General features: G+C 54.7%; 2 protein-coding genes across 3 annotated transcripts; one reads left to right on the plus strand and one right to left on the minus strand.

The window, feature by feature from the left end:
• Nucleotides 1-6,664: 6,664 nt before the first annotated feature.
• RPL28 (ribosomal protein L28) lies at nucleotides 6,665-9,469 on the minus strand. 2 transcript variants are annotated; one of them, XM_067719310.1, is made up of 5 exons: nucleotides 9,400-9,469; nucleotides 8,978-9,066; nucleotides 8,759-8,882; nucleotides 7,010-7,128; nucleotides 6,665-6,796 (listed from the first exon to the last, which is right to left on the minus strand). In XM_067719310.1, exons 2-5 carry the CDS (start codon nucleotides 9,056-9,058, stop codon nucleotides 6,707-6,709), a joined length of 414 nt encoding a protein of 137 aa, XP_067575411.1. In that variant the 5' UTR covers nucleotides 9,059-9,066; nucleotides 9,400-9,469; the 3' UTR covers nucleotides 6,665-6,706. The 2 variants fall into 2 exon arrangements, with proteins under 2 accessions (XP_067575411.1, XP_067575412.1); XM_067719311.1 differs by lacking the exon at nucleotides 9,400-9,469 and adding an exon at nucleotides 9,232-9,387.
• A 1,371-nt stretch (nucleotides 9,470-10,840) lies between these two features.
• On the plus strand, nucleotides 10,841-13,976 carry TMEM238 (transmembrane protein 238). The gene is made up of 2 exons (XM_067719309.1): nucleotides 10,841-11,452; nucleotides 13,854-13,976. The coding sequence occupies exon 1, from the start codon at nucleotides 10,909-10,911 to the stop codon at nucleotides 11,443-11,445; it is 537 nt and encodes a 178-aa protein (XP_067575410.1). The 5' UTR covers nucleotides 10,841-10,908; the 3' UTR covers nucleotides 11,446-11,452; nucleotides 13,854-13,976.
• Nucleotides 13,977-14,040: the final 64 nt, after the last annotated feature.

Raw genomic sequence — 14,040 nt, forward strand, 5'->3', positions numbered from 1 at the left:
CTGGCTGTCTGAGATAAGTAGGATAAAGTGTACAGGGGTGTGGGAAGGCTTTGGGTGTGATGAGTACATTCCAGATCCCAATTATGGTGGGGGTCACATGGGTGCATAATTATGTCAAAACTTATAAAGTATATACTTAAAATAGGTGTATTTTACTTTGTGTAAAGTATATCTAAGAGAAGTTGATTTAACTTTTTAAATCAAGGACTTCTGTTTATCTAAAGGAGAATGAAAAGTCAGTGGGACAAGTCGGTGGGGTTGTATGCAATCGAAATGGACAAATCCAAACATGTATAAAGAGCTCCTACAAATCAGTAAGAAACAACACAAAAGTTGGCAAAAGCATTTGCACGAATGCTTCACAAAAGGGGAAATCCCAATGACTACCAAGCACATGCAAAGATTCCCGTCATCACTAGTGATGGGGAAAGTGCAGTGTAAACCCAAGTTGAGACCACTATGCTCCCGTGAAACTTGCCACAATGATAAGATCTGACAACGCCACATGCAGAGCCACGGATACTCTCCTGGTCCACAGGGCGACCCTGGCAGGAGCGTGAAATGGTAAAAGTCACGTGGGGACGCAGTAGTATCTCATTACTCAGCCTTCTTGCACATGTACCTCAGGCTGCAAAACCACATTTGTCCTAATTGCAAGCAGTATAAACATGCTTGTATATTCAAGGAGCAATACTATACAACACAAAAGTAGTGGACCATCACTACTTCCAGCAGCGTGGAAAACAACATCAGCCTAACAAGCAAGTCACAGGAGACCCATAGTCTGAATGCCTTCGCACACAATTCCAAAACCGTCAAAACCAAGCTGTGCTGCTAAACACACATACCTTGGCGGTAAAGCTGTAAAAGCAAGAAGATTGTTTCCCTACAGCTCAGGATACTGGTTACCTCAAGCCAGTAGGGAGCCCATGAGGGAAGTGTATAAATGTGTTTTGTGTGCTTTTCTCTGTGTCTGCTATATTTCAGAATTTTAACAACATGAAGAAGCTCATTGAGATATGGACCAATCTCCAAAATATGTGAGAAAGAGCAACATGCAAATGCTGTACAAGATACGCTACCATTTCTGTTCTTTTTTGTTTGTTTTAATTTTGTTTTAAATAGGATGTGGGACTTCCCTGGTGGCGCAGTGGTTAAGAATCTGCCTGCCAATGCAGAGGACACGTGTTCGAGCCCTGGTCCGGGAAGGTCCCACATGCCACGGAGCAACTAAGCCTGTGCGCCACAACTACTGAGCCTGCGCTCTAGAGCCTGCAAGCCACAACTACTGAGCCCACATGCCACAACTACTGAAGCCCTCCCACCTAGAGTCTGTGCTCCACAACAAGAGAAGCCACCATAATGAGAAGCCTGTGCACCGCAACGAAGCCCCAACGCAGACAAAAATAAATAAGTAAATAGGATGTGTATTTGCTTGCATATTCATCGAATGCCTCCAGAAGGTTACATTAGCACCTGCAAATACTGTCCCAAGAAAGGAGAGCTTGGAATACCATGTGCATGTTACCCATTCAAAAAACAGACTTAAGAAAAAAAAGGGCAAGCAAAGACTTGGCTTGTTTTAATTTTAAAGTTAACAAGAGCTTCTTCAGTGAAACGGCTCCCTCTCATTCCCATCTCCCCACACCCAATTCCCTTAATCAGGGACAACCAGTGTCGGCAGGTTCCTGTGTATTTTTCTGGGGAAATTCTATGCAAACGTAAGCAAATTTAAACATATGTTCTTTTCATTTTTATTTTTTGGCCACACCATGCTGCTTGTGGGATCTTAGTTCCACGACCAGTGATTGAACCCGCTCCCTCGGCAGTGAAAGCGTGGAGTCCTAACTGCTGGACCAGCAGGGAATTCCCATAAACCATATTCTTTTACGTCCAGCGTTTCATCTGTGTATAACACAGCACGTCGCACCTGAGTTTTTTGACTTAGCACATCTTGGCCATCTGTCCTGCAGCACTCACAGCCCTTCCCTGCCCTCAGCTGTGCCCTAATGTATGTCACACTGAGCTGGAAGGAATGACCTTTGTGCATGGATCCCACGGCACACAAGGAACAGAGTCAACCTTTTCAAGTGACATCCCCGTGCCAGAGGGCACATTCATTTGTAATTCTGTACAGACATGGCCAAACTGTTCCCCGTGGGTTTGTACCAATTGACGCTGTCAGTGACGTAAGTGTGCCCATCCCCCCCACAATGGCCTTAATAAGTGCACTTTGATTTTTACCCAACTTCTGGGTGTTTCTCAACCTGAGAGGTGAACACTATCTTAGTCTATCTTTAAAAGACTTTTTTTACAACAGTTTTGGGGTTACACAGAAATCGTGAAGACAAGAGTGTCCCCCCCCCACCCTTGGGTGCATCTCCTCCATAAATGCTACACTAAGCGAAGGTACTGAAACAAACGTGCTGGTTTTGCTGTGAGAACCTGGCCAAGGGCCACGGGGGTGACATACAGTGAGGGTGAACTCAGCAGTCCTGGGGTGCTCAAGGCCCACAGGTGGATGATTGTGAACAGTTTTCAAGATGAAACACAAGGGACTTCCCTGGCGGTCCAGTGGTGAGGACTCTGCACTTCCACCGCAGGGGGCACCCGTTCAATATCTGGGCAGGGAACTAAGATCCCACATGCCAGGCGGCATCGTCGGATCCGGGGCTGGGATCCTGGGCTCCTTGCATGTCTCCAGACCACGTGCTCATGTCATTTTCATAATTAAAGACTTTAAAGAATAGATTTTATTACAGCAAATGACTACAAGAGAAACAAAGAGATTTTTAAAATTCCTGGACTGGGAAGAAACAGCCTGGAGGGAATGCAGCAGAGGACACAGCGGTGTATTCACAGAACTCATGTAGACTGGGAGACACGGGCACTAGCGTGTGTGGATTTGTCCTCAAAGTGCTCGGAAAAACACGAGCATTGTTTTGTGTGCAAATAGTTATAGACATGGGAAGACATTTGTGATTGTTTTGAGTCCATCTGCTCAAGATAATTTATAATAAACTGTTCATTCATGCAAGGAAGATTTGTGGGCTTGTCCCGGCCGGCCATGTTACAAGCTTTCTGCACATTTAACCACAAGGACCTTAGGAAGTAAGGTCTATTCATATGCACGTGTCACAGGCACAGAGGTTGAGAAGTGATGGAGCCCTGATGTATCTGAGGTATCCGTGAAGATGGAACTATAATCAAGGCCAGTCCTTCCCACGAACAGAGCACGTCTCAGCCCTGAGTTTCCACTGCTCGGAGTGACCTTGTGCGGGGTAGCTGCCAAGGGTGCGCCCTACACTCTCTGCAGACATTCCCCGGATTAGTACTGGACACAACAGCAGCAAACTAAACCAAGATCTCTGCATCGCGGAGCCCTGAGGAATCAGACGCTTGAAACAACCTTATTGTTTCATCTGTAGGGAAACTGAGGTGCAGAGATAGTGACTCACGCAAGCGTAGGAACTGGCAGATGTGGAACTGGAGGGGGATGCTGTGGGTGGTGGGGGACGGGAAGGGTGCGGGCATCTCTCTGGGCACTTGCCTGTAATCTCACTGCCTCCTGGCCCCACTGTTCCTGTCGAGAAGCCAGCAGTTAGTCTCACTGCAGTTCCCTTGCACGTGAGGTGCTCTTCTCACGCTTTCCAGATTCAGTGTTTTTACTATGATGTGTCTGGGTATTTATGATTTTTTAAATCTTGTATTCATTTGCTTTTCCAATTTCCACGCCAACATACATCACTTGCGAGAAAACAAAGTGTGCATAGATGGCCCCCCACACAAACCACACCTGCCGCCAAGCTCTCCTCCCCCAGGAGGGAGATGGGCAGCTGAGACCTGCTCCCTCCCAGCAGCCCTCTCCTGGTCCCCCTCACCGAAGTGCCACCCAGACCCCTGGCGTGGCGTCCCCAGCCCAGCCACCCTTGATGGCCTGGCCACCCGCAGGGCTCGAGGTCCAGAGACCGAGTGAGGCTGTGTTATGAGGAGGAAACTGAGGCCCCAGAGGGAGGTAGTTATCTTGGGGGTTCAGGTGACCAGCCGGACTCCACATGGGCTAAGGGCTTAGAGGAGCAGGGCTCTGGGGCAGACAAGGAAAGGGACACCATCTGACGACCGGCCGCCACGTGGGTGAGCAGATGCTCAGCTGTGTGCATGTGGTGTGCTGGGGTGCCAGGCTAAGTACTGCCTCACAGGACACACCCGCTAGACGGACTTCAGTGCTGTGGAGAAAAATGAAGCCGGTGTGGGGGTGGGTTTTGATTTTTAAGAGTGGCCAGAAGAGGGACTTCCCTGGCAGTCCGAAGTTTAAGACTTGGTGCTGCCACTGCAGGGGGCGCGGGTTCGATCCCTGGTCAGGGAACTAAGAATCTGGATGGTGGCCAAAGGGGACAAGTGGTCAGGAGAGACCTCACTGCCCAGCAACATGTGAGAGTAAGAGGCCCTGGCTCCCTGTGGGGAAGCACCTTCCAGACAAAGGAACAGCTAGTGCAGATGCTCCCAGGCAGAACCGCGTTCTGTGGGGGACAGCAAGGGGCTGGGCATCTGAGTGAAGATGGGCCCGACTAGCCAAGGCTAGGGGGCTGCCTTTCACTCGGAGTGGGATGGGAACCGTGGGAGGGTTTTGAGCAGATGTTAAGTCGCCTAAGTTCCACCTGGAACTAAGGATACCACTCCCCCTGGGTTGAGGACAGACCCCAGTGGGGTGAAGGTGGATGCTCCAGGGGAGGAAGAGGGTTTGGCAGGAAGCGATCACGTTCACAGCCACTGAGGAAGGCTGGAGCGGGCAGCAGGGTGGGAAGGGGGTCAGGAACTGTCCAGGTGTGTGGAGCTCCTGGGCCCCAGCACAGAGCTGTGAAGTGGGGGCAGGGTTGTCGTCTCTGCACAGGGTCGTCGTCTCTGCACAGGGTCCTCAGGATGGCAGAGACCTGAATCCTTGGCCCATGGCATAATGGCTGGCACATAATAGGTGCACAGGAAACACACCAGGAGCAATGATGTGGGTGACCTTTACCCATCTGAGCCTCGGTTTCTACATCTGTAAGGCGGGGATGACACCTGCTTCATGGCACATCTGGGGTAGTCAGAGAAAACAGCCACTCCTCAAGTGTACATGTATGTACGTGTGTACACACGCACGCCACAGGCCCATCTGAATAGTTAGAGACGCCATCCAGCTTGTCATAGGCTTAAAACGCTACACCAACAGCTAATTACCACACTTACCTGCATTCTTTAACCCAGGGGTCCTCAAACCCCGGGCCATGGACCAATACTGGTCCGCAGCCTGTTAGAACTGGGCTGCACAGCAGATAAGAGGCAGAAAGCAAAGCTTCATCTGCTGCTCCCCATGGCTCGCGTTACTGCCCGAACCATATTTCCCTCCCCCAGTCCCTGGAAAAATGGATTTCCATAAAACCAGTCCCTGGTGCCAAAGAGGTTTGGGACCGCTGCTTTAGCCCACTTAATTCTGACAAGAGGCAGAGCTCCAGTTACTTGCCCAAGGCCACACAGCTAGCAGCTGAGCTGGCAGAAGGACCCAGGCAGGTGCCCAGTGGCAGTGCCTACAAGGACCACGTCTCGGTTGTAATAAACACAAGGAAGCAACTAGGAGAACCGACGTTAGACCCAGCGGTCAGAAAAGACCTCTGAGGAGACAGAGCTGTGCAGCCTGGGGTAGGGCTGGAGAGAGGCTGCGCTGGAGCAGTCAGGAGCAGCTGAGGGCAGTGGGGAGGGCAGTCACCTGCTGAGAACAGGAAGCAGGTGAGGGACGGTGCTGCAGGGACGCTGGGCTCACCCCCAGTGCAGCAGGAGGCAGAAACACTTGGCCAGGTGGGCTCCTCGCCAATAAACGGCTGTTTAAGGACATGCCTGCTGGCAGGAAGCCTGAGGCTGCCACCTTCCTCCTGGGTGGCGGGTGCAGCTTATGTCCCCCTCTCCCAGGTGTGGACAGAGTCCCACAGGCTTCTGGACTCAGGAGCTGCACTGGTGCCCGTGAGTGCAGTTCTGGGCCCAGACCAAAGGCCAAGGCATGCTGAAGGCCCTGTCCACCCCCAAGTCCTAGGATGCTCACTTCACACCTGCAGAGCCCCCTGGAGAGGCCGAGCTGCCCCAGGACCCACAGTGGGAGGGGAGGGCCAGCCTGCCTCAGGCTGGAAGAGGCTGGGGTCCCAGACAGCAAAGACCCAGACTGTAAATGCTTCCTCCTTCAAAGGCCACACTGCCAACACTGCTGTGACACAGGCCACAGAACTATACAAAACAGAAGGTGCGCTGACCCTTGGTCTAGATGCCCACCCCTCAGGAACCTTAAACTAAATGTTAAAAAATCAAAAATTTCCACTTAATGTCTCTCTTGAAGCTTTGTCATGCATCAGCAGAGTATGAGATCATGCTGATTCTAGATTTTACTTAACCTGCAGTTCCTTTTTTTGCGGTACTGGACAATCACCTCTGAGCGTCGAATGTAAAAATTCACACCAACGCCAGCCCTCCGTGATGGGCAGAAACGATGGGCCAAGGACACACACAAAAGCTGGGGCTCAGCTCCCCCACCTGGACCTGGTCCCTCCAGACTCAAGACACTGGGACGACTGTGTGCTGCCGGCTGGTAGGGGAGCCCCTGGGGACATGGCCTGGAAGGCAAGGAGGTTGCGGCAAGTCAGCTGACAGCTTTATTGCATTAGGGAAGGGGACAGATTGCTCAGGAGCTCTTGGTGGGGCGGGTCCGCTTCCTCTTCACCATCACAGGCTTCTGGCTGCGCAGGATGGCGCTGGCTCTGCGGATGGCAGCCTGGGAGGCGAGGCGGCCTCAGGTCACCCACCCCACCAGCTGTGCCCCCCACCCCCACATGCCTCCCAGATGGGCAACGTTCCCTCTTCCCCAGAGCGCAGGTCCAGCTCCAGTCACCAGAGGGCCATCCTTCACAGCACTGGCCAGGCTCCCTGGGTCCCCACTGTGTAGTTGCCTCCACCACCTGGCATCAGCTCTCCAGCCCCCACTCACCATACGCAAATCCGGGCGGTACTTGTTCTTTCGGATCATGTGCCGGATGCTGCTGAGGGTGGCCCGGGCATTCTTGTTGATGGTGGTCCGCACATAAGAAGTGGCCGGCTTTCGCTGGCCTGGTGGGGTGGGGAGATGAGGAGCCCCAGGGGTCAGACGGTCTGGACCTTTGGTGCCCACCCCCGGGGTGAGGGCACAATCCCACCCAGAGAACCTGAGTGCCCTGACTGTGTGAGCCTGGGAGGCAGCCCCATCTCCAGGCATCAACTTACAGGACAATGACGAGGACGACCACAGGCCAGGCCCTGCACCTGTATAGGCGTCTCCTCCCCAGCCTGTCCCTGAGACACAACACTGTTCATCTCACTGGACAGAAGTGGAAGCAGACGCAAAAGGACCAGGACTCCCTTGCCCAAGGTCCCATGCACAGTTGTGTGACTCCAAGGAGAGCTTGGGCGAGGTGGGCACTTGGCACCATGCTGACCAGGTGGCGAGCGCTCCCCAGAAAGCAGCTCTGGCTCCTCTCCCTTCCGCACCCTCCAGGGCCCTAGCTACCCGCTCAGCAACAAGTGTCTAAAACGCCAAGCTGTGAGGCTGGGGTGATGTGGAGCCACAGGAGGACCAGGGTAAGAAGAGTCCTGGGGAAAACACCTGCCCATCACCTGTGCACAGGTAGAGTTGGACTCCCCTGCCCAGGATAAAAAGGAAAACACCCCCTTTATTGTGCCAAAGAGCTGATGGGGTCCCAGCTAGGATCCTGTGCTCCTGGGTTTCCCCCCAGATGCCAAGGTCCCTGTACCATACTGGGGATTTGATGTTAGCCTTCTGACCCCAGAGAAGAGCCCATGTTACCTCCTCAGGTCAACCAGATTCCTGACAGCCGAGGAAAAGCCACCCAACAATCCAAGAAGGGAAAGCAAAGTTTTTGGGACCCAGCGCACCAGACAGGGTTCTCAAGAGTGTGGGAACCTGAGAAGCCCAAAAGCATAAACAACTGGTTGCTCCCGGGTCTGTGCTTCTGGGAAGGGAGGTTAACCGCCTTCCTCCTGAGAACAGAAAGCAGCAGATGTGGCTGCTGCTGTCAGTGAACAGGACACAGGGCTCAGAACCCAAAGAGAAACCGGTCCTAATCAGGGATCCGGGAAAAAGCTCATTCCTATCTGTTAAAACCCACTGCCCATCTACAAACAAAAGTGTTGCGGGTGTGGTACCATGACTCAGCTATTACCAAGACACACCCCTGCCTCCCCTTGACCTCCTCTAAGAGTCTAAAAGAGCCTGTCTGTGCCTGAGACACAGGGAAGTGGGATGCTGAGCGCCCCATTCTGAGTCCTTGAAGCCAGAATGGGAGCCAAACTACTGCTTCAGACCCAAGCTGTCACTTCCTATGCGGGAGCCAGAAGGCGGCTCCCCATCTGTTTACCTGAATTTTCCCACCGGTGGAGACAGACTTCCACCTGCTTCAAGGATTTATTCTGAAAACATCATCAAACCGTGCAACCCTGTAATTTAACCCTGACAAGCACCCAGCGGACTTCAGGTGCTTTTAATTTCTCCACTTTTTAGATGATAAGCTCACATACCTGGTGGGCTAGCTTGGAGAGGAACCAGCCCCCCAGGTAAACGTCCTGACCCCAGGAATCCTCCATTCAATAGCAGAATCACTCCCGCGGCCCGACAATAAAAAACTACAGCCCCCTGCCCCGGATGGGGGTCTGTTGCCTGGGCCCAACCAGGGCAAATGCTCACCGGATCTCCGCTTCATGACCACCACGACCCCTTTGCCGTCCGCCGCCGGCTCCACGCCCACAGTCTTGCGGTGAATGAGCCCGTTGTAGCGAAAAGAGTTGCGGGCCTTCAGGTTATTGGGTTCCTGGGAAGAAGGACGCAACGCGGTCGTTAAGAGGAAGGGGGCACAACAATCGTAAAGGTCCCTCCCTCCGACCCAGCCGTCGGGGCCCCGCTTACGGTGCTGTATGTCTGCTTATTCCTCTTGATCAAGAAGCTGGAGCAGTTCCGCACGACCATCCACTGCAGATGCGCGGACATGGCGGCAGCTGCGGAGAAAGAGGCGCGGGAAAACGTCAGGGGCGCAGCAGGCCGACGCCGGACAACAGAGGAAGGCTGCATTTGGGGACCTGGCGAATGGGAGCACCGCGTGGGCCGAGGGCGCCTAGAAATTTGCCAGGCGGGGCTGGGCGGCCTAAGGTGGCGGCGCTAACCTGGGCGGCCGAGACTAACTGCGGGGGACGAGAGATGAGAATCCACAGCGACCTAAGGCGGCAGGGCCGGGGTGAAGCCAAGAGCGCGAGAGGCGCAGTGAGAGAGGCAGGCAGGGGCACAGACACCCGATGGCAGGCGCGAGAGGCGATCACGCGGACGCAACTCACCTCCTCTCGCGGCGGCAGCCGGATACGGAAAGAGGCAGGCGGGGGGTGGGGCGACGCCTTTAATAGCAACACGCATTTCCGCTTCCTCTCAGGGTACGCGCGCGCCGCCGCCTGTCCCCGCCTCCTTCCGCCCGCCTCCGAGGCAGCTCGTTCGGCTATTTCCTCCAGTCAGTCTCAAACCGTTCGGGGACTTTCGGAACTCTTCGGCTGCGGACCCGAGGGCGTGTTCTCGACGCGGAGTTGGTACAGTTCCGAGGGCCCTTCGTGTGTTTTCGGAACTCCACGGCTGGATTTCCGAGTGTGTCCCTTTCCAGAAGTCCCAAGTCCCCTTCCTCAACGGCTTCTCTCCAATATTGCCACTCAGAGCTTGGCACAGGATGGGTGCTCAATAAACATTTGTTTTATGAATGAACTTGTTAGTGCGTGAACTATTTAAACCACACAGGGACTTCGGGTGCTTCCAGGTTCTTCGTAGACCCTCGGCTATTCCCGACGAAGGCAGCAGGCTCGGTCGGACATTTTCGGAACTCTCCTGAAACACTCTTCCGAAGGGCGGCCGGCTTCCCTCTTATTGGCCCATGCCCGCTTCGAATCTCTTCGGAAACACTCGGTCTCCATTCGGCCACGTTCGGAAACCTTCGGCTAACCCCGGGAGCTCCCTCTCAATTCGCCCTCCCCAGTGTCCTCTTAAGCTCCTGCACTATTTCGAGTCTAGAGAGAAGCCGGGCGGACCCTTCTCGCAGACTGCCACCCATTTCCTCTAAGGGCGAGGTGTGTTTGGAGGAAAAGAGATTTGCCTGGGAAAGGTCTTGGTTTCTTTAGGGCCTGCATACCTGTTCGCCCAGCTTATTTCCTGTGCCTCGCGGACTCCGGCCCTATTCTCCCCCTCCATTCCGCCCTATGTCACACCCGTTACACTTTAGGGAAGTTTATTTTCTGTTGTCAGGGTCCTCTTTAAGGGGCAGGAGCCTCGCCTGATATACCTCTGAGTCCTCAGCCTCACCAGCACAGGGCCTGGAGAGACTCCAAGTGAACAGAAGGAATGACGGTGCTTTATGTCACCTCCATTAGGGCACCTTGAGTTGTGATTACGTCCAGAAACTCCTTGAGGGCAGGGGCCTTGTCTGGCCCATCTCTGTGCCCTTGGACTTCGCCGTAACGAGTTCTGACAGTCCAGAGGCCCCAGGAGAAATCTGAGCAAACAGGAATGTTGGGGTTTGCCCTGCTGCCTCTATTAGAGCCCCCCGGATTTTCACCATGCGCTGCTTCAGGCTCCTTACGATGCAGGGGCCCTGGGCCGCACTAACCTGTGCGCCCAGCTGCCCCCAGCCTCGGCTTCTGAGGGCCAGGGCGCCCTCGGGCCGGGCCCGTCCGCACCCAGCCCAGCTCAGGTGACCAGGCGGGTGCCGGGCACACCTGGCGCAGTCCCCTGACCCCGCCCCGGACCGGGCCGCACCCGGAACGCGGAACGCTCTCCGTCGGAGCCAGCCGCTGCGGTGGAGCAGGTCCATGGCGGCGGTGTCGGCGGTGTGCGCCTCGCAGGGGCCCCCGCCGGGCGCACCGTCCCCGCCGGCGGGCGCGCCTGTGCCCGCGTCCGGCCTGGGCCGCTGCCGGTTGGCGCTGCTGCTGGCCGTGGCGATGGACGTGGCGGGCATGGCGGCGCTGCTGACCGGCGTGTTCGCGCAGTTGCAGGTGCGCGGCCGCGACTTCGGCGACCTGCTCATCTACTCGGGCGCGTTGCTCGTCTTCCTAAGCCTGCTCGGCTGGATCCTCTGGTACACCGGCAACATCGAGATCTCGCGCCAGGAACTAGAGCGCGACTACGGCCTGCGGCCCTCGGCGCTCGCCCGCCTCGCGCGAAAGCTCTCCCGCCGCTGGTCGGCGCCGGCTTCCTCCTCCGCCGGCCGGCGCGCCGCGCCCAGCTCCTGGGGAGCGCGCCCCGCCGCCCGCACGCCCCAGCCGCCCGCCACCGGCTCCCGCCGCGTGCGCCTGCAGCTCGCCGCGCTCGAGGCCGGGCCTGGGGCGGCGTGTGCGAGCAAAGAGTGAGCCCGAGGTGAGGGGCGGGGAGGCGGGGAGCGGGGCGGGGCAGAGGGGAGAGGTGGAGGGACCGAGGGACAGGGGGGAGATGGAGGGACAGCGGGAGAGATTGAAGGACAGTGGGAGAGATGAAGAGACAGACGGAGAGCTGGAGAGGTAGTGCGAGGGAGGGAGGGAGGGAGGGAAGGACAGAGGGGAGAGATGGAGAGACATCAAGGAGAGATGGAAATGGAGAGGGAAAGGTGCAGAGACAGAGACAATGGGGAGAGAGAGACAGGTAGAGGTCAAGATTGGAAGGCAGAGAAGCAAAGACTAGCAGAGACCCAGAGGATGAAGACCTAGAGACAGTTGGCATGGGTGCAGACTGAGGAGAGACAAATGAGACCCTGCCCTCAGACGTGCGTGAGGGCTGGAGAGTCACCTTTAGCTCCACCAACACTTGGAGATTATTCGTCCCTGTGCTCCAGTCCTCAGGTGCACCGAGTCCTACTTCCCATTTAATCCTCCAAGTATAACAGAGTCTCTGAGGTCTGGAGCACAGGGAGGACACTGAGGCCCCAAAAGGTGCCACCTCTTGCCAAAGGGGAGGTACCTGTTGCACTCTCCAGAGTGCACTCCTCCGCCAGAGACCTGCTGTGGCTCCCTGTTGCCCTCTGGTCAAATGCAAGCCACTCGCTATGTGTGTGTTTGCCACATCTCAGCCCCACATCTCCTGCCTTCTCTGCAGTTAGAATGACCTCCCTCAGTCCACGATGGCCAGGCTGTCTCACACCAACTGGCCTCTGTCCATGCCTTCACCTACACTGGGGGTGCCCTTGTTGTCTGCACTCCACTCAGAAAACTTACCAGGTGTCTTCAGATCCAACTGAGCTTCAGTGCCTTTCTCTGGGTCTTCACATTGTCTGAGTGACCCTTGTTATTGCTTGTATCACTGTGTGTTGTATGTGTGTGTGCTGATACTTCTCTCCCACCCAACAGGGAGCCCCTGGAGGGTAAGACCTGGGTCCCTGGTGTCTTTGTTCTTAGCATGCCCCAGCAAAGAGTGAACTCAGGAAGTCAGAGGTTGAGGATCCGGTGGGTGGATGGATGGATGGATGGATGGATTGGGTTGATGAATGAGTGGATGGATAGATTGATGGATGGATGGATGGGTGGATGGAGTTGTGGGTGGAGAGGTGGATGGGTGAGTGGATAGAGGGATAAATGGATGAATTGCTTGATGGATAAATAGGTGGTGGATGGGTGGCTGTAGTTGGATTGATGGATGGATAGATGAGGGTTAGATGGTTGGATAAATTGGTTGATGGATGGGTGGGTGGATGGATGGATATGGTGGGATTGATGCTGGTAGATGGGTGAATGTGGGGTTGTATGGATGTTTGGACAGATGGGTAAGTAGATAGATGAGAGGATAGATGGGTTGGTGGGTGGGTGGATGGATAAGTGAAACAATGGATGGATGAGTGACTGAATCAGTTTCTCAAATGGAGGTTACATAAAAGAATTAAATTCTAATGCCCTAAGACATTCTTTATAGGTGACGAATTAACTTTCCTTCTATGCATCCAGAAGGACAGTAATATACCCTTTTTTTGTGAGAATTTTGAAAATAGTCCAATCATATGCTATGTTCTGTGGTTCAGATGAGGAAACAGTTTATGCATAGATGAAGCATGAGCTAACACAAAATTTGGCATACAATGCAGAAATAACCACCTGTGGTTAAAATTACCCCTGGGAACACTTTACCTTGCCCAGAAGTCTAACACAGCTGGGTAGACCTCTGCTGCTAGAACCACTTGCCAGAAACTGGCCAAGCTGACCGGCCTGTAGGCCGCTCTTAGAAGGAAAACGGGCCTGTCCAAACACAGGACTCCATAATGGCAGGGTGAGGTGATTCCAGCCCATGAGGGACAGAGAACTGGAATTTTAACAGAGGGTCCTGTAGGTCCTGGCTCTGGTCACTTCTCTCTGCCTCTGGGACCAAAATTAGTTGAGAAGATGTGCAGAGCCAAACCCATCCTATGTCATTTCTCCCCCCATTTCATCTTCTCTGTCTCTGCCTGTCTTTCTCTTTGTCCCTGTGTCTGTTTGTCTTTTTTTATCTTTGTGCCTCTATCCTTCCCTCGACATATTTGTCTCCCCCTCTCTCTTTTTTGTGTGTAAGTCTCTCCGTCTCTGCCTTTCCTTGCCTCTCATTCCCCACCTTGTACCACTGAGTTCCGGTGAGTTAAAGGCACAGTCGCTGCCGCAAGTCAGGGCACGGAGTAATGAAGGAGCCAATGAGCAAGTGCGTCAGTCAATTGTGAGGGACTGAAGCAGGAGGAAAGGGCTCCTTCTCCTGGGTGGTGGTCCTGGGATGCAGGGATACACGCAGGGGTCCTGAGCAGCCACTAACCCCATCCTCCCTCCTACAGACGAACGCATGGCCACACCTGTCAGGACACGATGGAGATGTGCAGCTGCCCCATCGCCATCTGGCTGCCAGGATGCCTACCTGTCCTCCATCTATCCTCCCCTGGATAAAGGGCTCTGCCTCACTGTGCTTCATATCTGTCTGGAGAGGGACGGCACTGGGGCAGGGGTGAGGGAGGGGCTGCCCAA

Source organism: Pseudorca crassidens, chromosome 20 (assembly GCF_039906515.1).
Source record: "Pseudorca crassidens isolate mPseCra1 chromosome 20, mPseCra1.hap1, whole genome shotgun sequence".
NCBI lineage: Eukaryota > Metazoa > Chordata > Mammalia > Artiodactyla > Delphinidae > Pseudorca > Pseudorca crassidens.